Source organism: Zonotrichia leucophrys, chromosome 1 (assembly GCF_028769735.1).
Source record: "Zonotrichia leucophrys gambelii isolate GWCS_2022_RI chromosome 1, RI_Zleu_2.0, whole genome shotgun sequence".
In the NCBI taxonomy this organism is placed as follows: Eukaryota; Metazoa; Chordata; class Aves; order Passeriformes; family Passerellidae; genus Zonotrichia; species Zonotrichia leucophrys.
The window spans coordinates 27,872,541-27,898,136 of NC_088169.1; the positions used below are offsets into that span (position 1 = coordinate 27,872,541).

At 40.9% G+C, this 25,596-nt stretch overlaps 1 protein-coding gene across 4 annotated transcripts; it reads left to right on the forward strand.

Annotated features, from left to right (window-relative positions):
- The first annotated feature begins 302 nt into the window (after positions 1-302).
- Positions 303-25,187, forward strand: EDAR (ectodysplasin A receptor). Of its 4 annotated transcripts, none has more exons than XM_064712193.1 (11): positions 303-367; positions 1,074-1,196; positions 2,290-2,471; positions 7,302-7,387; positions 16,300-16,386; positions 17,515-17,643; positions 17,778-17,852; positions 18,157-18,229; positions 18,926-19,085; positions 21,929-21,989; positions 23,365-25,187. In XM_064712193.1, the coding sequence occupies exons 1-11, from the start codon at positions 317-319 to the stop codon at positions 23,682-23,684; spliced, it is 1,347 nt and encodes a 448-aa protein (XP_064568263.1). In that variant the 5' UTR covers positions 303-316; the 3' UTR covers positions 23,685-25,187. The 4 variants fall into 4 exon arrangements, with proteins under 4 accessions (XP_064568263.1, XP_064568326.1, XP_064568448.1 ...); XM_064712256.1 differs by having other exon boundaries at positions 17,518-17,643; XM_064712378.1 differs by lacking the exon at positions 303-367 and adding an exon at positions 705-781.
- Positions 25,188-25,596: the final 409 nt, after the last annotated feature.

Consider the following 25,596-nt stretch of genomic DNA (forward strand, 5'->3'; position numbering starts at 1 on the left):
GAGGTGCCAGAATTCAGACTTGGTTCCTCATCTTTCACAGATTTTTGCAAATATGGCAAGACGGGATCGCCTCCTGCCATTATCTGCTCAAAGAGAGGAAAGAGGTGTGCAGTAATGAGGTGTGCTGTCTGTGTGTGTGCATGACTGCACGTGCACATCTTCCCCCTCTTTGTTTAGACCTCTGGGCATTGCTCCCATGTAACCTTTGTTCTGCTTATGAGCCCTTCTGTTCTTATTTTGGCAACACACACAAATATTTACTCATGTTCATAAACAATCACCAATTCTATCTTTTCAGGTAAAATATCAAGAGAGCATGGCTCACCTGAGTGAATGTAAATGGACTCACGTCTTCCCTTTCCTGATGGTAGGTATTTATGTGTGTACATGTCTCTCTAGTGTGCAAAGATAACAGGGCTCTGCCTGGGTTATTCATAACCACCTGTGAATTATGGCAGAGCCACACATGATGTGTGGTATTGAACCTCAATGCAGTGATTGTTTTCATTCCATAAAACACCTGAGAATGTGAAGTTTAAACCGTGGCTGCTAGGAAGCAGGGAAAAGGAGAAGGACCCAGGATGGAGCAGAGACAGAAAGTGCTGGCAGAGCACATTAGCCTGGCTATCACATGAAGCCCAGCCCTATTGTGGTTGAGGCCTGAGGCAGTGCATTATCTCTGGTTGTTGTAGTTGTCCCTTGCAGTCACATTTATGAAGGCTCATTAGAGCTGGGAGTGATGAGGGTGTGAACTCCGGCATTTGCTTGCGTGGGAGAGCATGTGAGTTAACAGGTCAGGAACCATGGCCTTCAGTGTTTTAAGGAGTGGCAGTGCCAACGAGCATGAATGTCAGTCTCTGAGAAACTCTTGAAACCACCAGGTTGCTGAAACCTGCATCTGCTTCCATTTAAATAGTGTCACCCCTTCTGCTTCTGAGCTTTAGGCGTGTTTCACCCTGCAGTGCTGGCCCTGCTGCCTGTTGAACCACAGCAGATGTGCAAGGGGAGGGGGTGAGGCACGGAGGAGGATGGCAGTGGAAGTGACCGTGCTCTGGAATGCTCTCTGGTGACAGGTCTCCCTGGTGTACTCTGCCAGCGCCGAATACTCCAACTGCGGCGAGAACGAGTACTACAACCAGACCACGGGCATGTGCCACGACTGCCCCAAGTGCGAGCCGGGTGAAGAGCCCTACATGGTAATTTCAGCTTCTTCTGCTGCTGGGGGGAGCGTGCCAAGCCCCAAATGCAAAAAACCCAAATGCTTTGTTGTGTGGAAGTAATGGGTGGGAAAGGAAATGGAAGGCTGTGGACCCCCTAAGCAGGAGCACTCACACCTCCAAGTGTGCTGTGGGAGTGAGGGGTCTTGCACACACACCAGGAATCCATGTCCCAGAGCAGCCTGTTACAAGGGATACTGTAAAAATGGAAAGGTAGAAGTTCCATTCACAGTCTCTGCCAGTCTGTTCTCATCTCAGTAGTTATTTAGAATCTGATGCTGACATTCCAACACAGAGTGATAAATCGGTCAAGTCTGGTTTGCTTGCTGGTCCCTCACACTGACAAGTTAATTTTGCTCTCCTGCTAAGATATTTCGGCACTAGAGGAACTTGATTGTTTCTGCAATATTTTAAATCATGGTTCCTAAGTAACCATTTGATTTACAGCAGATAATTGTTGCCTATTTAAAAAAAAATAAATTACTGAAATCCTGTTTAGTTTTAATGGGATAAACATCCTATTGCAAGCATTTCACACAGTTGGTAGTCCCAAACAAATATGTTTGAATAACCAGTTTGGTTTAGTTTTATTTAATCTAAATGTAATGTTCAGCTGGGACATGTGAGTTCAGAGATTACAAAATCTCATGCAAACATTTCCTTTTGGGCTGCTCCCTCTGGGGTCTCCTGGCCTGAAACTGCTGATAGCTCTGCTGCAGCTGTCTTTCTCCTGCAGGAGTCTTCTCTACTCTTCCATTTTTAGCTCACTCTCTATCCAAGCAGCAGCTGAAATTCACTTCCACAATTTGCTGGACTATGATAGAAGTAGTTTGGGGGGGCCACTTACAAACAGTATAATTCTCTAGTGCCCCTTCTCCCTTTCCAGCACACAGCATGCTGCATCTTTATATCCCTGCATGGTCTTTTTAGGATAGACAATAACAGGCGAAATGACAGACTCCTCTCCCTTTGTGCTGCAAGGCCGGCCGATGGGGCAGGCTGTGAGCTTCTCTTTTGCTAGAAGTTGGTGTGTAGCACAAGACTGCCTTTGAGTGACTGTGTGTTGTTGCAGACATGTGGATATGGCACCAAGGATGAGGACTATGGCTGCATCCCCTGCCCTTCAGAGAAGTTTTCCAAAGGAGGGTACCAGATATGCCGACGGCACAAGGACTGCGAGGGATTTTTTCGAGCCACAGTCATGACACCTGGGGATCAGGAGAATGATGCAGAGTGTGGTCCCTGTCTCCCAGGGTAAGGAATTGTCAACAGACCTTGGCTCTACCCAAGGCACTGGGAAGTACTTTTCTAATGTCAAAATCTCTGACAGCCTCTCCATGTCAAAGCTGACTGTAGGTACAATACTAGTAAATTATGCTTTTTCATCTCTGCTAAAACAATACATTTAAATGTTTTAAAAGCATTGGCGAGTTTAATAAACACAGTTAGGTCTGGAAGGGACCCTAAAGAAGAGGTTTTTAATCTTACTGAAATCTCACCATTTGTGACAACTAGAAAACTTTTTCCTCTTACTAGAAATGGAAAGGGAACAAACACAGCTGTGCAGTGCCATTTTAAATACTCGAAGAAATCCAGCTTGGCCTCCAGCTGTAGCTTCAGAGGGCCACCTTCTAAGTCCTGCTTACTACATATGAGCTGCATGACAGCACCTAAATACCCTGTAGGGTCCATGCTGGCACTACAGCATGTTTAGGGGCATAAAATATCTCCTCTCCAGATGTGAACAGCTGGCACATTTGTCAGTAGTTGACAGTATTAGCTAACATAGCTGTTCAGTGAGATTTACCAAGGCATTTTAGTCTCTCGGGTCCTTTCTACACAACAGAGTGGAGTCTGAGGAGCTGTTAATGTAGTGTGTGTAGGGCTGTTCAGAGTCAAAACAAGTTTCAGGGCTGGCTGAAGGGGCTTAAAATAGGTGCTGTTTATTAAGTCCATCTTTGTAATGGTCTCTTACACTCGGTATAATTTTCATAATAATGGTGAGAAAGAAATTGTTACATTGGATATGTATAACCTTGACAATATTACATTTCAAAGTCTGCAAACCAAAGCATACATATGCACTCTTGATGGTTTTTTTGTAGGATGAGTAAATACTCTAAAATACAACCTCTCCTTACATACCTTTTCAGTTTCTGCCACTATTCCTCTTTGGTTTAGAGAGTAATTCCTACTGTCATTTGGCTTTTGTGCAGTTTGCAGATGCTGTATAACCCACACTCCTTATAGCACAGGAAGGCCCGTTAAAGAGGCCCTGCAAGCTTACAGGTTTATTTTACCAGTAAGTCTTTGTGAAATTTTCACAGTTTACAAATAAAGTGAAGGACTTGTCTAGCTGCCAGCCAAACAGACTGATGATGTGACATGAAAAAGCTCCCTCTTGACTTCCTCTTATATATCATAAAGAGCAAGAAACTTAAATAGTGGTCACAGTTGCTGTTTTGCAATTTTTGTCAGGACTAATGAGGCTACCCAGGTGGGAGCAGGGTGCTGGCTGAAAATAATCAGCTTGCACAGCTGGTGCTTGGGGAGAAATCTCAAAACATCGTGTTTGCACAGGTGTAGCCTGTAGCAGAAACTGGTCTGCCGGAATCTGGCTGTGTGCCCCTCCTCCTGCAACGCTCAGGTCCTGGGATTGTTTGGCAAAGCCAGCAGTTAGGGAGAAACACCCTCTCAGTGCAAGCCTGAATAGATGGAATTCTCTAGATAAACTAAACATGAGCTAAAACAAGCTCTGAAGTGCCCTGACTCCTCATGCTACTTAGAGTTCTCAGAGTTTGCTCCTGGGTGCTGGTGGCTGAAATGCAGAGCCTGTGTGTCAGAGCAGAGAGCTGGTGAGTAGCTGATTGTCCTTATTGTCCCCTGTGCCACAGGGACAGCCAGGTACCAGGGTGAGTGGCACTGGCAGGGTGCTCCCTTGCCTGGGCAGTAACCCTCAGACAGCCCCTGAGCAGATGTGAGGGATAAAATCAAGGTTTCCATTTCCAGAGGATTGCTTCCATAACACACTGCAGACCTGCCCAAGGTAGCAGCCCACGTGCTGCTCTTTTCACTTAAGGACATCTCATCCCTTTGCTATTTTTCACCAGCTCAGTAAAAAAGCCTGAGTAAAAGATGAGCATATGGCACATTCTGCACCAGAGTTTTCAGACAAAATACCACTGAAGTGGCAGCCCTTCCCAGTGGCTACAAGAGCCATCCTCTGTACTTTATCTTAAAATAGGTGCTGGATAATTATTTTTTTTCTTCTATTTTCTTTTTTTTTCACTATTACTCATGACCAGTTTTAGGGGAGAAAGAGGCCTTTGGTACAAGAAAGGAAGTCATCCACTGTTTATTTGTGTTCCCTCTCATATAAAATAGAAATAACACTGTTGTGTTCACAGGAAGTGTGCAAGACAGGGGAGATTTTCAAGGCTTAGTTCCAAAGCTGTGATCCTCAAAACCAAAGTCCAGTTACCAGTGAACTCTAGAGGTACCTAGACTGAACCTCCTGGGACGCTGCAGGCTTTGTCCTCTGCTCCCTGCCCAGAAGCTCTTCCATCATGCCAAATAGACAGGTTAAGAATGTGGAAATTAGGTGTGACTCAGCCTATTTCCCTCAATGGGTTGATCCATGAGGTGTTCCTGGAGTGAGACTGAGATCACAGCTGACTAGAAGCAGCAATGGCAGGTCACAGCAAGGGTCTCTCTAGCCTGGTTGTCTGTCTTCATTCAGCAGTGGCCATAAGGAGTAAGAACAGGTCAAGTACAAATAACACATATTCTTTATGTTGTCCCAGCACCTATTTTCAGCTTGGGCTAAGTCTCCAGTCCCCTACAAGATAAAATTGCAATGGGATAATTTTCTTTCTAAATGCAGTCTGAAATTCCTCTGCTACTGACATTTCTCCATTTCATGTGTTTGTCCATGGCTACAGCAAATGCAGGATCAGTTCTCTGAGAGGCTTTAGGAGAAGGAGTGAATGCTCCTCTGTTTCTGCATGAAAAGGTTTAGCCAGTGAATTTCTAATGAAATTAAGTGCCACCCTTTCTGCTCTGGATAAGGCAGCAGATGCCTCCACCAAGGATACTCCTCCTTGATGTCTCTCTGCAAACCATCCCCTGCTGAGAACACCCACCCCTCTCCTCCTCCTGTCCCAGTCCCAGGCTCCCTGTTATGGTGGGAGGGCAGACCTAAATCCGGGTCCAAGTCCCTGAGTCTGCAGTGACACCACCAAGGTTAGCCCAAGATAAGCCAGTATGGTGTTAAGCAGGAAAACAAGTCCAGTTTTCAGTCCAGCCTCTATTCTTGGATTTTGCCTGTAGCCCCTCCAAACCTGAGCCTGGCAGGTGCCAAGGAAAGAAAGAATAAATATCACAGTGGAAGAGTAATACTGTGAAAATTCATTTTGTCATTAGTGGGTCACTTCTCTAGTTGGTGATAAAAAGCTATGACATATCTCCAACATTACCTTTAATATCTGGTGCTTTGGAAAGTAACCAGAAACACAAATCTGTTGCCACTACTTTGTGGGGGTGAGTCACTAATGCTTGCAGCTGGAGAGTTTCCTACTCATGTGAGTGAATGGTTCCCTCCATGAGCATCCTCTTCAGTTTTCTTTGCATGTCCTCCACCATTCTGCATTGTGGTGAAAACCAAGAATTCTTCCACCAGCTTGATTTAATTAATTGTCAGAAAGATTGTTTGTCTTTCCTAAACCAACACAGCTATTGGACTGTGGATCCTAACTGTCCTGTGTTTTTCTTCATAGATTTGTATGTGTCTTTGGGTTCCACTCTTTTGTTTTGTGGTTTGGCAGCCTTTTCCTCTGTATTTATTAACTGCTCTACAACCTAAAATTATATAGGCCCCATAAGAGAGGAAAGATGAAGTTTTGCTCCTGAGAATGGTTGAGTCACCCATGGAGCACAAGAGATATTTGAAGGATGAAGTGAGGGTGAATCTTTTAAAACCAGTAAGAAAGAAATGAGGGACCATGTGTGGTTCCCCTGCTCTCTGGGTTTGCTCCAGTCCCTGCCTCCCCTTTGCATCTCTGTGTATTCCATTCCCTGGACCTATATCTCTTATCTGTCATTCATTAATACACCAACTGATTTGGATGGAAGGTTTCAGCAGTGATTTCCTAACAATGCATACATTTTCCAGAAAAAAACCCCCATACTTCACATGCATAGGCAGGTATATAAGAGCAGAAAACAGATCTCCAGTTGCATAAAATGTTTGTAGTGTTGAGTTCCTGTCTATGCCGAATAGATTAAGAATTTATTAATCTCTTCATTAAAATATGTAGTGATTTACAAGTGATTTGTAAAGGCATATCTAAACATCAACAGTATGATGTTACATCAACATATGTATGATTCTGATGTAATTACTCATTAAGGTGCATGTGGATCCAGCTCTTGAGTAGCCAATTACCATATTTCAACACTAACTTTATTAGCAGCCCAGAAGTTCAAATTATGACAACCTTTCCTTCACACTGTAATTCCACTATCAAGGACTAATTTATAAACAATACAGCAAGGAAATTTTAAAACATGAACCAAACCTGTAAAACCTAATCTGCCTTGCCCTGTGAGGGTATTTTTTTCCTATATTTTTTATTATGATCTGGCTCAGATTTGGTTCTAAAATTACAGAGATTATTCTTACGGTGTTTGTGAGTAAAATTAGCTAACCATATCCAACTGGTGGTCTTGCTTGAAAGATTACTACTTCAAAAAACTGCATTCTCTGTGAAAAATCTTATTTCAGGGCTTGCTCTAAACTGCAGCTTGAACTCAGCAGGGAGACTAATGTTGTTTTAGGCAATGTTACCACTTCTTGTCATGTCTAGATGTTTGATTAATTACATTTTAGGAGGAAAGGAAGAAGAGAAACACAGTGTCTATTCAGGCAATTCGGAAAAAAAATAAAAAGAATAATCTTTGCCTCAGATTGCTTATAAAAGTTTTTTTTAAATGATTTTATCTCCATATAATTGGTTGCTGCTGAACCATGTTCAGTCACATCATATTAATTTGCACTGTTTTGCCTCTTCTTGCCCTTCTCTGCAGTTACTACATGCTGGAAAACAGACCTCGGAACATCTATGGGATGGTTTGCTACTCGTGCTTGCTGGCACCTCCCAACACCAAGGAATGTAAGTGTTCTGCTGTTTCTGTGCACTTCATCTGGTTTTGACTTAAAATCATCTGGAAGCTCAATGTGAAATTTTCAGTGATTATAATTATGTTCAAACAATAAACCCAGCTCCACTTAAGCAATTTCTGCTTCCAGCAAGCCTTGCCAACACAGGGAGGGAGTGCTTATCATTTGAGGAAAAATCAGAATCTTTTATTTTAGAATCTACTGTTGCTCATTTGTTCTCCAGTTTGCATCTGTTAAGAGATCCCATGCAGGACTCATTAGGGTTACCTACACAGTAGGTCCAGGAAATCCTATGTCTCTGTATTTTTTTTAACTGAGTTTCAGTTCACCTGTGAAAAAAAAAAAACATAGGACAATTTGTAGATTTGTAATTTGTAGGAGTAAAAAGGCTTCACACCTTATCATATCCTTTTGCTGCGAAGTGATTCAAGGCTTAGTACTGATGTCTGTTGGTCAGAACTGATAAGAGAATTAGTTCTGTAAATTTCACAGACAAAAGGGTCTGTAGTTTGCTAATTGAGGAAATCGTGGATGAATGTGTGTGTGACACCTGTTCGTTTGCATACCATGTGTGAGCAATGGCTTATCCATCCTCATGCCATGGGGAGAGGGACAGCTCACACCACCACCTCTGTCCTGCAGAGGCAACCCCCAGAAAACTGATGTCTCCCTTAGGGTGCAAAGAAAGAAAAAAAGAAAGTGAAAAAGTAAAAAAATGAAAAGGAAAAAAAAATGAGGCTCTCTCTGAATGACCAAATTACTTTGATACCCCCTCAGAGAATCTGGAGAAGATCAGGACAAAAAGCTTTAAAACTAAACAACAACAACAAAACCCCAAACAAGCAGAAAAAATGAGTACTTCCCTTGTAAAACTTGATGCCTCTAAAACCAAAATCCTGTCCATGTTCTCTTCTTTTAGGGAAACCTTTGTCATGAAAAGGAATTGCAATATTTTGTCTGCTTGATTTGAAAGCAGGGGCTAAAAGTCCCAGAGCATTTATTTATGTGCATAAATAGCGATTGCTTCGTTCAGATGCTGAACTGTGTATCACTGGTGCTCTTTAAAAGAGGAGAGGACATGAACATCTACCTCTTCCTACAGTTTAAGAGCTCAAGGAGCCAGGGGAAGATCAGCACCTCACAGAGCTCCTGGTGAGCAGCAGCAGTCCAGGGCACCTCCCTGAGCTGTCTGCATGCCAACTACTGCCCTGTTGCACAGCTGCTCATCCCACTTGGCTGCACCCAGCCCTGACATTGCCTCTGCCCAAGACAGTGGGAGCGGGTGAGGGGCAGGATGAGTGTGGTTTTGGTGAGATAACATCTGTTGAGGAGGTGAGGTGAGGGTGCTAGGGAGGACCCAAATGGAGATATGGGAAGGAGGTGCAGAGGTAAGTCAGAGCACAAGGGTAGGAAGGTTGTGGTTTAACCCCAGCTGACAGTCCAGCCCCAGACAGCCAGTCACTTGCTCCCACCCACACAGGGAAGACAACCAGAAGGGTGAAAGTGAGACAACTTAATGAGACAGGATGGGAGAACAGTGGGCTCTCCTTAGCTGTAAACATTCCTTGCTGGGGAAGTGCCTGGACTATGTGTTACAGATGGCCAGGTCCAGGGGTATGTGCCCCTGCATGCAAACTTGCTCAGGGAATTTGTCTGATGACACATTTCATCTGGCAGAAAAGTGTTTGGGTTTGATCAAAGGCCAAGCAAGTATCTTTCAGCTCATGTGCAGTCAATCAAACTTGAAATGGCCAAGGACACAAGATGAATACCCCATGCCCCAGCATCTGGAAATATTAGTGTAAAAAGGACTGGAAGTGAGAAAGAAATTCTTTGATAGGCCTGTGTCACCTTGTTGGGTTTTTTTCCCTCTCAAAGGACTTGGAACATAAATAGCACAAAATATCATGGAAAAGAGGGGAGGAAGGGAGATGACTCACAGAGACCAGAGGTTTAATTGAGGCACACATGTCACTAGTTTATGGTGTTGAAAATCTCACTGGTCTGAAGGATGGGAGCAACAGTTCTGCAGCCTGGGAGGAATAACAGGCTTCAGTGGCAGCCTGTGGGCAGCAGGCACATAGGGGAAGAGGGCTGGGCACACATGAGCATAACAATGTGTGCTGCATAGCAGAAAGCTTTTTCTTACTGTGAAGAAGGGGAACATCACCATAAAGTCTCCAGTTTGCCCCATCTTGTGCACTGTCAAACAGCTGTGTCATTCCTGGCCTCTCAACATGCAGCTCCCTCAAGCTTCTGTGCAGGAGCTTCTGTGCTGAGCACAGAGGAGCTCAGTGTGAAATGCCAAAGGTGTGAGAGCGGCAGCTGTGCTTGAGGCAGATCATGAGCCATCAATGCCCCTTGCTGGCATAAATGGGGATCTGATACCTCTGTGATAAATAACAGCACTGCAAAAGACAGGGAGGCAGGTTTTCCGTGTAAATCAAACCATTAAGGTAATGAACACCAAACCACACTAAGATGTGGCTTCCCACAGTTAATGATGCTGGATTTTTCATCAACACCTCTGGAACTGGAATCACTTCAGGCCTCTGATTATGCAGGGTGTTTTTTTTTTGGTTTCTTTTTCTTTTATCCAGTGTAAAAGTATATGCAAGGGACAGAAGATTTAGCCATATATGGAGTTTTTCTTGCAGAGAGGTACAGTTATTGCTGGAAGAGATTTTGTCTTTTAGCAGCTGAAACTCTCAATTATGTGAATTAACTCTCCTTCTCTTCAAACTTTGATATTTGTCACTCCAATTCAAAAACTTTGGAGAAAAACTAAATCAAACCCTGCTACACTAACTTTAGGAGCAAACTTTGAAGTAGAATTACGCAATTGCATCAAATACACAAATCCTTTTCCTCTCACAGATTATTGGTCTAGAGAACTTCAGCAACTGATTGAGGGTTTTCTTTTTAATGTACTGTATATATTCATAAGTGGGTATGTGCATAAAATATTTCATGCTATTTATCTCACCTTTTTTGCTGGATTTATATATTAAAAGATACAATAAACAGCCTGTGTCAGTTTTTAGGTCTCACACCTACCAATGATAGCTTGAGAAAATTAAAAAAGAAGAAACATATTGATAAAGGAAAATATATGTGGTCAGGATATTTTTTAAATATTAGAGAACAAATGACATCTAGAAATAGAAAATATTATTTTTATCATTGTATCATTAGAACTTCAAAAATAACTAAACAGATGAGATGGAACAATTGACTAACAATTGATGTTTCATGTGAAGAGCTGTAATCAGGGGGGCACATCCAAACCCATGTACTGAAGACTCTGACCTCAGCTTCCTTAACTGAAAGGCTTAACACAAACAAGCCTATTGCCAAAACCACTTTATTAGTTAAAATCATTATTTCAGAGAATTTTATTTTAACTTTCCATTCTTTGAATCACTAATTTCCATTCCTTGCCAGTTTTATCCTTTTGTAATACAATCAACATCAGGAACTTTTCTCCTTCTGTTTCAAATTATGCCTACAAACAAATAGGCTTGTTATCTGGAACTAACATATTTTTCTTTTTTTGAGTTTCTTGATCTCTGAACACCCATTTGCTATTCACATGTGTACTGGGAGAAATGTTGAAGGCCATGCTTTATTATTCACTGGTGGTATGACCTGATTCTTCTCTAAGGATTTCTCCATATTAGGAAGGAACCTAATCTTAGGATAAAATTGGCCAGCTTCAGCCATCAGCCTCCAAGGGGAGGGATCTGAGGAGAAAACATGGGCTTTGCTGTCCTCAGCTGCTGGGAAAGCTGAGCTCAGGTATCCCTCAGGAGGTTTTGTGGTCCTGGTGCAATTCTTCCCAATAAAACCACTCCCAGGGCTTTGATGTTTTCACTGGTGCTGGAGCTGCAGCTCCCACAGTGAGCACAGTGCCCATGGGAGGCGCTGAGGTCTCTGCAGGATTGCTCTGACTGGGCTCAGGAGCTGGAAAACCTGCAGAGCTGCAGCCTTGGACCACCCATTCCAATGGGCTGGCCACCAGGACACCAGGGAAATGGGAGACCAGCTCCAGGCAGGTCTGTTCTCTTCCTTACAATGCTCTAAAATCATGACAGCAAAGCTTAAATAGCAATCATCCCCTTCATGTTGCACAGAGAAAGGGGTGATAACACTGAATTCCTGGACAGAGGCTTAGTTCATGGAGTTCATGGAATGTTTGTCTATGACTTTTCAGTGCTGTGTAATGATTACAGCTCCCAGGGAATCCTAAAAAAAACTTCAACAGATGCAAATAAATTGTCAGATTAAGGCCATGTGGCCTATAATCATCATCACTTTCCTGCCCTGGCAAAAGGAGAGAGAAATAAAATAGTTATAGACATTATAGAAAGCACAGCAGAAAAAAAATATTTCCTTTTATGTGATGTGATTACTTACAGAGAGATTAACCAGACTGAAAACAAAAGTCAGGAGGAACTTTCCTATCATTATTTTCAGAAGTTTAATTCTTAGGAGTTAATTTACTTCATGCTCTTCCTGGTGTAATAGCTACCTACCTAACTGAAGTATCTACCTGTGACTCCAAAAAATATCAGAGTAACTTATAATATTCTGTAAAATAAAGATCACTCAGGCAATCCTTCAGTGCCTAGGATATGTTCTGTTATCTGTTATTACTTGTGATATTTTCAGAGCTGGTTTATGTTTGGTTACTGAAGTCATATGTAGGCACCTCAGAAAGCAGATTGGCTTTGCCAGCTGCTTTAGCTTGCATGACTTTCCAAGTGCATTCCATTTGAAATATTGTTTTCCTAAATTTGAAAGCAAACCTTTCCCATAAGTACCTGAGTACAGATTATTTAAAAGTTCTGACCTCTGCTTTCTACATGTATAGGTCTTTATTTATTACTATGTTTAGTTAAAATCCAGTTTTAACTTTGTCAGCCATAAGCTGTCTACTTTTATTGAATTTCAACTCAGTATAATTTATTTTTCATCTCATATTTCAGGCTGATAGTTACTTATTTGCATGTGTGCTTTATCCTACTTCAGCCCATAAAAGAGTCTCAGTGATGGCACTCAGAGCCCATCTGTGCCATTCACAGCTGGACTGTGCCTGGGAGAGGAGGGATGCATCAGGAGAAAGCAAGTTGCACTCAGGAGCACCAAATAGATACACATATAGACACCAGGTTTTTAAAATGTGTCTTATTTTATGATCACTCTGACAGTCTGTTGTGTACAGATTTGGGGATTTTTATAACATGTTATTAAATATTAAATAGACTCACAAAAATCTGTTGTTGGTTGTGAGCAGCAGTCATTTGAATGGACCAGTAAGCTGATCCCACAGCAGCAGATGTCAGGGGCACATATGGTCTCCTACTACTCCTATGGTCACCAGATTTTCTTCCCTCACAAACACTTGCAAGGGGGCATGGTGGTAAAACCTCCTTTCCCTGTGCCCTCCCCCTCCTCCTCCTCTCATAAATCTGGTGGTTTTGTTTGTTACTTCTTACTGTAAGTTCTGTCTCGAGGTACAAGAACAACTGGAATAGTGTGTTGGATAAAGCGGAAAGGTTCATTGAAACAACAACAATAAAGTATTTTATTGCCCAGCATTTCCTGAAAGAACAAAAGGCAGTTGCATGGTAATTTAAGTTAAAGCTATCTTTTGAGTTAAAATCCCCAAACATTCAAAAGTGAACACAGATTCAATTGTTCTTTTAAACAATAAATATGGAACATTTTTTTTATTGTTTAGACTCCAAGAAAGTTACAACTAAATCACAATTTTTTTGAATAACAACATCTATAATGCAAAAGTTGACCAACCACCAGTGATCAACTTCTTTCCTAATTTCTTTATCACATTCCTACAGTATTACATACAGGTGTCTAGGAATATAAACCACTCTTTTGCCCAGCTATATTACAGCCATCAGTCTTTATTTAAAAAATAGAGTTGCTTCCATATGGTGTTTTATAACACCTCAGGATGCCTCTGCCTGAGCTATATCTAAGTCTTTGTAGATTAGGTGTCATCTATATTGGAAGCAGAATTAATAATGTGATTGGGATGCAAAACTGGATCTGCACAGGAACAACTGACATTGCAGTCATGGTGTGGTGCTGACAGGGAAAAAGCAGCAGCTATGAGTTTCTTTTTACCCATACAACAGGGATATAAACTGAAATTCAACAGAAGGTGGCACTTTGGTTCCTCTTGAAGTGCAGGTGCACGAATTGGCACTTTCTTCTAAGCCACATCTAAAGAAAAACTTTGGCTCATAATGGATATGCCAAATTATTAAATTTGACAGTAGGCTTAAAATATGTGTAACAGCTAACTCCCTCCCAGGCATGTGTGAAAGGCCACCACAGTGTAGTGCAGCCTTGCCTTTGCCATGCCAGCACTGTGGAACAAAGGAGGTGGCTCTGTTCCCGTGTGAGGACATTGTGCCCGTGGGCTGTGGGGCTGAGGGCTCTCATGCTGAGCGCAGGAGAGGGGCTGTGCTGTGCAGGGTGTGCGTGGTGGGGGCAGCACACCCTGCCCTGGTGTGGGCTGCAGCTGGGTCAAGTGTGATGGTGATGCTGAATGGAGAGTGGTGACCTTCCTCCTTACCCTTCCTGTGCTACTTGCTGCTGCCTGACTTCCCACTTTGAAAGGCTCTGCTTCCTTTCACAGATGAGTGAAAAACATGAAGTTAACAATACCAAGACAATGAAAGATTATTAGGCAGAAATACTTCAAGTCATTCATGTTTCAAGTGAAAGAAAAGAGAAGCAAGTTTGCTAAAACTCACTTGGGGAGATGAGCTGAAGCTTGTTAGCTGAACTCCAGCAGACAAAGCAGCACAGCTTGCCTGTGCTCACTGAGGGGCAGTGTCAGAGAAGCTGTTGTTGACTTGTTGCAGCTTGCAAGGACCATGCACGATTCCAATTGGCTGTAATTGGATTTGCCAGGGGGGCTGCAAGAATAGACATAAGCCTGGTGTCTGTGCATGAACATGAAGGAAAGTATCAGGCCACAGCTCTGGCCTTTTGCTAAATTTCCTCTGTTGTCCAGCCACGACGAGTAAACACAGAGGTCATGACCAAGGATGATTCACTTCAGTTTTGTGAAGAATTGCTGAAAATTTTACAAATTACCTGTCTTTAATATCCACTAAATGCAGATGACAGCTTCATTTACTGATCCCTAGATAGTCTTACTGCACTGCAGTTTCTGGAGCCCATAACTAATTCTTCTTAGAAAGAAATCTGTCACAGAGAAAGGACCAGGGGCAAGACTTATTACATAAGTCTTAGCCTTCATTTGCAAAATACAAAATGCATCTGAATTAATAAACTAGTATATTTTAAACCTAATGAAAACCCTTATTCAGTTTGAAAAGATACCAGTTATAATGAGTTAATCCATTTCCTTCCAACAAAAGATGTTTGAAAGAAGTTCTATGATTGTTAGAGAAAATTTCTTTTGGAGACACCTGCAACTCATACTTTGCAGCCTCTTTAGATGAACATTTGTCATTCACAACATTTTTTATTTAGATAGTTTCATTTTAGATAGTACTTTTTTTCCTTTTTAAAAAACCATTTCTCTTCATTTGAAGAATGTGCATATTGCTTTGTTCTTAATCATAGGACATTTCTCAGACCATTCCAGACCATTCTTGATTTCTTGTCAAGTTTACCTGGTGATTTGATTTGTTTGAATATTTACTTGGTGAAAAGAAGGGCACAGTGAGCTCTCATCTACTTTAGTTGTCAAACCAGCTTGTGGAGCCATGTGCTGTGCACACCTTACCAGATGACTGGGACAGCTTTTTGCCTTTAAGACTGCTTGCTTGCCTTTAAGACAAAGCAGGAGGAATTTCATACTTCCTCCAAGACAGAAAATTATTTTCAGGGTCTGTTGATAGTAGCTGCATTACATACTAACCAATGGTACTAAAGTTCATTTGAGAAAGAAGATTATGTTTACTCCCAACACATTTTTGTTCTGTTTTGGAATACTGTGCAAACACCTATATAAAAGCATTCCCATAAACAGCTTTATTCCAAATAACATGCACTATTGATTGCTATTGTCAAAATATGTTATTTTATTACTTGGTTTAATGCTTTGAAAATTTGGTGCATGACACTAAGTGAAAGACTAACTTTAACCTTGACTGTAGAATTTAGACCTGGAAACCCCTATTGGACAATCTCATCCCTCTGACAGGATGAAGTTTTCCTATAACTTCTTCATTTATTGTTTCAATGAATTTTCACTCTCCCAGGAATATAGATTTGGACTGACAGGAGCTCATAAGAAGCTTATACTGCCCAGTTACATTACAGGAAATTCTAAAATTCCCTTTTAGGACAGTACAGCTCCATGGAACAGAAAAGCAATCAACACCATCATTTGTCACCTTTCCCAGGTTTTCCTGTGGAGTCATGAGGGTTTGCATACTAGGTTTACAGTGATGCTGCTAGTGAAGGCTGCTTGTGAGATGCACTAGTTTGAGGAATCTACCAGCTAAGTCTCGGTCTGCAGTTGCAAATACTGGAGTGGTTTGTAAATTGAGTAATCAGCTGGACCCTGAAAAACTCTCTGCTGCCCAGGACAGATCCATAACATGGGAATCTGTGTGTAACAGTTGGCTTTTTCTTCTGAGTTCACATCTGTTCAGGAGTTTGACTTTCACTCCTTCTGGGCAGTGTGCACAAACATGGTCTGCAACCCAACTTTCAGTGTATCAGTAACACATTTTGGGATTAGGGACTGCCCAAAGAGCACGTAGTTCTTGGGTCCTTTGCTAATAAATGGGAATGCAACCAAGCCAAGTAAAGGCTCTCTTTCCTTGAGCCAACCTATTCCTTTGACTGGACAAATAACAAGGGAATTTTATGGCATTTTTGTTTATATTGCAGGTGCAGGCTCTAACTCTGGCATTTCAGCCATTTTCCCAAGCACCTCTGGCACAAGCACTTTCTCACCTTACCAGCATGCTCACAAAGGTAAGAATGCACTTTTTGTGAGGGTTAATTTAGCAGCTTTTTGTTTTCAAAAGGGCATCAACAAAGTGCAACCAAACTGAAAATATCTGTTGCTATTTTCATTGTCATCATTTCCAGATTTCTAGAACTGCTATTAGAAATAATTCACAATTCATTTTTTTCTCAGTTAATCAACATTGCTGTTTGTCAGCTGAACATAAAAAGGATTTGAGCTGTACCCAGTGATGCCAGCAATAAATTTAGCCCATTATTTGTAGCTTTACAGAAATAGCAGTCTGCCTCAGCAAAGCTTAGCTTAGAATGGTGAAAACAACTTCATGCACAAATATGGTCAGTCTCTTATTGAAGTAACATAAACAGTTCTCCAGCACAATCATTTGGCTTTTAAAATTTTTGAACCTGAGAAGACAAAATGGAAAAGATGCAGTTAATAAGGTACTGACAATGTTGTTCTTCTTGGTATTGTCTGAAAACATGACTGCTAGGATCACATTTTCAGAGAAATTAAAGCTTTCATGCCTTTTAGCATATCTGTAATTTTCTGCATCCTTTCACACCTTTTCAATTCTAGCCTTTTGCATCCAAGTTTTCTTTCTGAATATCTTTTCACCTTTCTTTTTTTAAATTCACCTTTTGGCCATACTGGTTTTTAAGTTTCTCTTAGAAAAACATCCATTTTTCTACATGTGCATTTTGTCCTCCTTTTAACTTAGAGCTTTTGAGGCAGCCACAGTTATCAACAGTCATTTTAGCTCTTTCTCCCTTTGTATATTTACTGGCTTTTGTCTTGTCAACGCTGATTCCAAGAATGCAGTGCTACAAAATCTTCTGCTCTTGCTTATGTACAGCTTCCCATATTAAAATACAATTTCCTACATCTTTGCATCTGATAAATCATACCATCAAATATTCTTAATGAATACTACTAACTGGTTTATGCATAAATATCAAAATTTTGACAAGTTTTAACTTGGCTTTGAGACACAACACTAAGTTTTTCAATGCTTAACAAGTAACCAAGACTCAGATCTACTAGAGAATTATGCAAACCATGTGTAGAGCAGACTACAAACTGTTAGCTGGTCTGATCCTAAGAGTTGCCCCTTCATTTATTTTTTTTCATTCCAGCAGATCTTTCAGGACAAGGACATCTGGCTACAGCTCTTATAATTGCTATGTCCACTATCTTCATAATGGCTATTGCCATTGTCCTCATCATCATGTTTTACATTGTAAAAACAAAGCCATCTGCTCAAGGTAATTGTTCAGCAGGTAAAATTTTAGTTGCAAATGCTATTTTAGAATTTAGAATATTCTATTCTATTAGAATATTCTAAATTCTATTTTAGAATTAATCTGAGAATAATTAGTGTTATATTTGTATATTCTAGCCTGTTGCAAGAGCCACTCAGTAAAAAACGTCGAAGCTCAGGCTAACACTCAAGAAGAGAAGAAAGAAGTGCAAGGTACAAGTTGTTTTAGTTTTGCTTTTTCTATCCAAGACAAGACTGGGCTTAAATATTCCTAATACTTTTCTCTTAATTACAGTTTCTCCTTTGGAGTATGTAAAACCCTCATCAGTTTACTGAAGAATTGCCTATACTAGTTTTTTGTGCTTCCAGAATGTCACTTAATCCTCTGATAGCAATTAAAAGTAGAGCAGAGAGATTTATTTTGTCAGTAGGGTTGCCAGCAGAACTAACTCCTGACACAAAGCACTGGTTTGGAAACTTATTGCCAATTTAAACTTCTCTAATTGTTGTTCTACAGATAATGTTGTGATATTCTCTGAGAAAGAAGAGTTTGAAAAACTTACAGCAACTCCAGCTAAGGCTGTCAAAAGGTGGGTAAAAGATAAATATATTGCCAGTTTCACTGAAATGGGGGAGGCACATGGTCATCATTCATCCTGGTACAGTGGAACACATAAACAAATTTGATCGGTATGCTGGCAAGTTGCTGCAGCAGGGCAAAGACCAGATGCCTTAGTGGGCTCTTCCCCTCTGGTTTCTAAGAGATGATAACAGACATTGTAGAGACACCTGTGTCCTCCCCATTCCCTCTGTGACCAATTCATCAGCTCTTTGGCCTCCATCTCCTCTTTTGAGAGTTAATTTCTGGGGCCTGAGTGCAGCTCTCATTCACATGGCCTTACTGAGGCTCCCCTTCCCTTCTAGGCAGGAAGAATAAAAATAGCCACTGCTGGCCTTAAGGGAGCACCTTGTCCCTAGCATCATCTGCATGGCATGGTGTGGGAGTTTTCCTCATCTTATCTCTGCCCAGCAGCCAGACCTGCCTGGTAACATTATTAGGGTGGGCTAAACACTGTCCTCATTGGAAAATCCCTCTATGAAAGGATTCTTGCAAGCTACTGTGACTGTGGAGCTTGGTGGGCATTGCACGTACACACTGGGCTGGTGAAGGCCTTTACAGTCACAGGATTTCAGAGGAAAGGCATTTTAAACATGGAAAACACTTTCATTACTCTCAGGAAGCAAAAAGAGGCTTCACTAAGATAACCATATCCTTCATTTTCCAGTGAAAATGATGCATCTTCTGAGAATGAGCGACTCTTAAGCCGGAGTATGGATAGTGATGAAGAAGCTGCAGTTGACAAGCAGGGGACTCCAGAGAGATGCTTGTTATCTTTAGTGCATTTGGCCAGAGATAAATCTTCTACAAGCAATAAATCAACTGGGGTAAGTCTACCTTGAGATTTAAAAATTGAGAGCCTTTTTCTACTTTTTTTTAAAGAAAAAAAATGTATGAACTATCAACCCCCCAAAATGCACAGTAGGGTAGATCAGACTGATTTACAAGAGCTTCTCCAGACAAATTTGTTATAGAATCTCCTTTGCATAATGACATATATGCATATGTATAGTGTTCAGGGATAGAAATAAATTTTTCTACAAGACTAATTAATTTGCTTTTTAAAGTATTATATTTTATAGTTTCAAGAAAGAAAAGACCCATATAATAGCAATCCCCTGTCATAGCTAATGCTAAGAAAGTAAAATAATGAAGCAGGCTGGATTTGGCTGACAGCAGAACATCTGAGTACCTTGACCCAGCTGCACTGGTATTTCCACAGCACAGATTTCTCAATGATATCCGGTGTCGTGCTTGGTTTCCATGTGGAATTTTGAAAAACAAACACATAGTTTGAAGGTGATTCCTGTGCTCTGAAGGACACTGTAATCCACTGTTTTGCTGTGGAAGGCCTTTACTTGTTCCTGCTGAGCATGTCCTGCTCAGGGCTTTTCATCTCACTTGGAGTATTTTAAGGCACAGTTAAGGCCACACCTCACCCACACAACCTTTCAGTTTGTCTTAACATCAAACTACCCTTAAAAAGGTGTCTGCTCTGATCTTTTAGTATTATTAGTAAACTTATTAGTATTACTTAATACTAATACTTAATTTAATACTTACTTAATACTTATTAGTATTTCTAATTTATTTTAAAATGGCTATATCTAGGTCCAAATCACATAATTAATATCAAATATCAGAAATGTTTTAAGAAAACATAGGTTTGAAAATGCATCTTTTAATGTTTGAATGTTTTAAATTATTGGGAGAATCAGCTCAAAATTTCTAAAACACACCACTTTTCAGCTGAGATCAGACACACCAAATCTCAACACAAGTTAAACGGTTTTGTAGTTGTAGATATTTATGGCCATCTGAAAATAACTTACTATTTCAATGCTCACACTTTAAAGTTTGGGTTTTTGAGGTCTCTCTAAATATCCAACTTTATGATACTTCTGTAAGCACTGGCTTGAAATAGGATAATACACCTTGGGTAGTCATGAAATTAGAATATTCCATAAAAAAGAAGGTTACCTTCAAATCATAGATACATTCTCCACAGTAATTTAGATAGATAACTCATAAGTGCACCTAAAGCATGGACTACTTCTTCCAGACTTGTTCTAACACATCCTCATGGACTAAAGACTGCTGACAAGGGCTGAAGATAGACTTTTCAATGAAAGAGCAGATTGCATCAAGATTCTCCACTCCATACCTATGATGTCACAATTAAGCCAGTTGCCAGAAGTTAGAAAAGCAATAATTTTCTTCAGATTGGGAATTAAGTTACTAGCACAGGAAGGAGTACTCAGAGCACTTAGATAGGGATAAAGAAAATTAGAGGTTTGCTATTAGCCAAGTCTTTTTCCTAGTTATACAAAAGCCCATTTGCAATGTGCAGCCACACAGAGGATTATCAGGCCAAACATTTCCTGTTTGCTTTCAGCTTAAGGTTTAAACCCCCCCCCCATCTTCTGGCTCTGGTAAAAAGAGCATCTTGCATAATTCTTCAAGAAATTACTCAACCTGCTTCTTTACCCTAGAACTGGAGGGAGAATGAAAATAATCGCCCAGTAGTTTTCTTAGGAGGGGTTTTAATAAACCCCATTAAATTTCCCAGTTTCAAGGTTCTGAACCAGGTGATCCAAGCCTACAGTGGCAACACAACGGACTGAGCACGGGGAAGTTACAGGAGGAAGAGCTGAAGGACACTCAGTGCCCGCACTGCATTGCCCGTGGCACGATGAGCTCGCACTGCGCCCGCCAGGCGCGCTCCAGCTGGGGCGGCCACTCTGCGCTCTCCAGCTGCAATTCCATTAATCCGCGTCACTGGTGCACCTTGCCCTTCACTGCCCAAATAAAGTGAGGGAAATCTTGCCACAAAACCAAGTGCTGGAAGCAGAGCTCTTATTCAAGCCTCGTTCTCAGTGAAAAGTGACAAATTTGTGGAGATAATGCTAGAGTCCTGTCAAAAAGACAGCTTTTCAGCTTTTCTAATGAGAGCTGGCTCAGGGAAGAAAATTTCAGTCCCTGAGAGCTCATGACATTTTGACATTTGTTTCCACTCCACATCGAATCCAAAGCCAAAACTTGAGAATATTTTGCTAAATGAAACTATATAAAAGTGTCCATTTTTAGCTTGAAAAATGTCAGGTTTTCAGTCTTGTTTCTTTCTTGTCAAAAATGACTAGATCCCCCTGGACGTCAGATTTTTCCTCTCTAAAACTGCACTTTTTTTTTCTTAATCTATTGTAAAATATTTCAGTTAATTAGTAATGCATTAAGCAGGTCTACATCAAGAGACAGAAAGGAAGAGCCCCTCCTCTACAGTCCTTTTAGATTGTTGGAAGAAGGCAATTTCAGTCTGAATTTAATTCCAGTCCTGACCTGGTTTACCTAGGCATCCCTACATTCTTCATTGTATATATGGTACAAGATTTATCCTCATTCTCAGGAGTTGTAGCAGAAAAGTACTGGCTCTCAAAAAAAGTCTGGAAGTTGAGATGAAAGATCTCTAGCAGTGGCAAGTGAAATCAGAAATATGTTTATGCTTCATGGAATAATTGCTGTGTCATTTTCTTTGAGTCTTCAAAAGGGACCTTTGAGGACACTGTGTGATAACCCCATGAAATGGAGAGGTCCCACAGACTTTCCACTGCTGTCTGCTAATTGTTTAATCTTGTAACTGAATAATCAATGAAATAAATCTCTTCTCATTTAGATTCAAAGTCGAAGGAAAAAGATACTTGACGTGTATGCTAACGTATGTGACGTTGCAGAAGGTGAGTGAACAATTTGCGCCTGTGTTAAAATGTGCAATCAGATCACAAACATTTGCTGTAAAGTAAGAAAGGCTTCTGGCTGTCTATGGAAAATAGTCCCAAACCAGGGAAGTCCCTCTGTAGGCAGATTTGTATTCACTTGCCAGGAGCCGTGTGCTCAGCCCTGACCCCAGAGCTGCCCAGGCTGGCCTTGGGCTGGAGCAGGCCACGGCTTCTCTCCAGACATGGGCATGGCCTTCCTTCCTGTGGAGAGCAGCAAGAGTTGGGGTGGGCTGTGCTGGGACACACAAGCAGACCAAGATGCAGGGAAGCAGTTTTGCATTCCCCATCTAGAGGAAACCTGAGGTCTTATTTCTTTAGATAACAGATTTTAAAAAGTTACAAATATGAATGTGTGATTTGGGGAAGGTCAGGATTGAGGGTAAGACACAAATCTCAACCTACTCTGCTTCTCTAAATTCTGTCCCACATCTCACAACAAAATGTGGAGTTTCCAGGCTGTAAGTGTTTTGACTCTGTTTAGCACTTGACTACCTGAACTGTTTTAGCAGGATATATAAATTAAGTTCTCTGCAGAACAGGAGCTGTGACTGCATTTACTTTCCACACACACACACACTTTGTGTGCACATTTATGAGTATGCTGTAATTCAGGGAGCTCTGTCTCCCATCAGATTATTTCTGATGGGTAAAAAGCAGAAAAACTACAGAAGCAAAAGTCTGGTTTGGGAAAAATGCTGTAGCTGGTTCTCTCCTCTGTTTTCTGAACATGAATACATAGAAAATATGTCCAGGAGAAAATAGCCTTTTCCCCACAGGATGAATGTTAAATCCTCCCTAGAGATTCACAATAGTAATGACAGTTCAGCACTTGCAGGGATGTTTATGCTTGCATCTGGCATCATTGCTTCACCTCACTTCTCACTTTCCTACGAGGACCACTTTCAATTACAGATATGTTTCAGCAGCTGCTGGTGACAGTCTCAGGGAAGGGTCAAAGCTGTCTCTGGAGCTCAAACACTGAGCCTGACGTGTAGGAGTTTATTAATGGGGCTGCTCACTAGGGACATAGTTGCAATATACTTTTTCTAACAGCTAGTAAATTGTTGAAGGAAAGGGCAGAGCCATGGGAATTCATACCACCTGTCTATGATTTCTTTTCCAGGCAACTTTTTACCCTAATTATGATGTTCTACTGTCATTATGAAGAATTAATTTGGCAATATGCAATAGTAACTTTGGACCTAGACATAATCATGTACTATCACTTATAGATTTTAGCTGTATTCATTGCTAACAGTGTAATCTGTTGTACTTTAATAAATGTCAAGACTTGTACCCAGAGGCACCTGACAATCTCCCCATCCCTTTGCAGGTCTGAGCCCTACAGAACTGCCATTTGACTGCCTGGAGAAGACCAGCCGAATGCTGAGCTCCACCTACAACACGGAGAAGGCCATAGTGAAGACGTGGCGTCACCTGGCCGAGAGCTTTGGGCTGAAGCGGGACGAGATTGGCGGCATGACGGACGGCATGCAGCTCTTCGACCGCATCAGCACGGCGGGCTACAGCATCCCAGAGCTGCTCACCAAACTGGTGCAGATCGAGCGGCTGGATGCTGTGGAATCCTTGTGTGCAGACATTCTGGAGTGGGCACAAGCAATGCCGGCTCCTGAACCAGCAGGGACGTCCTGACACGCCTGCCTGGGGCCTGCACCTCCACATCAGAAGCGTGATTCCAGTAAGCACTGCATCAAAGACTTTGGACTAAAGACCATTGATGCTTCTCCTACACAATTGCTCACCATAGCCAATGGGAAGCTCTTCTCTTTGACTTCTAAAAGTGAAGTAACACATCCACCAAATCGAGAGCAGAAATTTCCCAAGAAGCTTGGCATGAAACATGTCATGAAACAAAATGATCATGTTAAAAAGTTACTGATAATAAGCAGAGACACAAACATCCATTCTTCAGTCTGTGTATGAGTAGGAGGGCAAATAACCCTTCAGGAAAGGCATTTAATAGTTCTCCGAAAAGAGAACTATTAGGGCTTTTAGGGCTTATTTCAATGGTTCAATGGTTTAACAGTTACAGTCAGAAGCAGTACCACACCTACAGTATCAATTAATACACATTAGGCACATACATTTCTATCTGCTCCAACCACTTTCATTTTCTACATTTATTATGGGTTTGTTGAATCTAGAATTATGTGTGTTATGTGCGTAGGTGTATATGCACAGTCCTCAGATTGACCAACTATGCTACATGGAAAAAGAGTCACCATAACTTACAGATTGAAGTGCTTCAAAACAATCTACATAATGCACATAAATGCACTCTTGGTCCATTCTGACATTTCAGAAATTATAAATTCAAGTAGCTGACTTGCTGAGGACAGGCTGGTTAGCAAGTGGGCAGTAAAAGTGGGCAGTTACTCCTTGCAAGTGGAGAGCAAAATCTTCTTTTCTTTACTGTTAAGAAAAAAAGCAAAACCAAAACCAGATTGTCCACTACCATTAAGATATACTTTTCCAGTGATGACATCTATATATCAAATTATATTCAAGCCAGAGGAATTCCAGACAACAGTGGTGCACATGTGACACAAAGAGCAAAAAGAGTGGATTTCTTTAGAAACCCTTGAGATGCGGAGGAAAACGTGTTTTTAATGCTATACTCTTGTAAGCCTAGACCATGAGCACAGAATCCACCAGTAACATTAAACTCATCTGGAAGGTAATGCATTACTGTGAGTTTGTGAAGTACAAAAATTGACCTAATTTGGTTTTCTTTTAACTAATGTCTGATTTTCACAATTAAAATTTATCTAAAATTCATTCAGACCACAGGTCAGTGTCTTCTACCAAACCTATTTGCCTAATTTGTAGCCAAAATAGTGATGATGGATTTCACCAAATGTAACCACTAAATTAAGAGATGTGTCAATTACAAAAGTTACTTCTTAAATTCCAAAATGCATGACTGAACAAAATGCTATTAAAAATATTTACTATTACCCAGAATTTAACAACCAGTATTCCATCACTTAGTAACTAGATCTTATTTATGATAGTATCATAATTGTGCAAAACATTTATCATCACCCTTTAACATCTATATTTAGTATTGTTTCAGCACTTGATTTGTATATCAGGGAAGTAAATACTGCAACATAAAACCTATCCTTCTCGTTATTCTTTTTCCACCCTTTCTTTGATATCATAACACACTCTTCATTAATCTGCATATGCCAAATTTGGTAAGATTTTAACTCTTCTTTCAATGATGCAGCAAGCTGCACTTATTTGAAATTTAACTAGCTGATTGATGTTGAATTTAGGTGTGAAATTCTTGTCTTAAAATCAATGACAAATTCATACTGATTTCAACAGGCTTCAATAAGATTTCTAGATATGTTTACAGTTCAGCAATCTTCAACATCATTCTCAAGACCGCAAATTTGCAGGTTTTACTATTGCTACTAGAATTAAAAAAGAAACAAAAGTGAAAGAAAGAAAGAAAGGAAGGAAGGGAAAAAAACCTAAGCAGCTAAAGTCGATTTTTCTTGTGCCAGTGTGTAACTACAGTGTTATTCAGTGGACT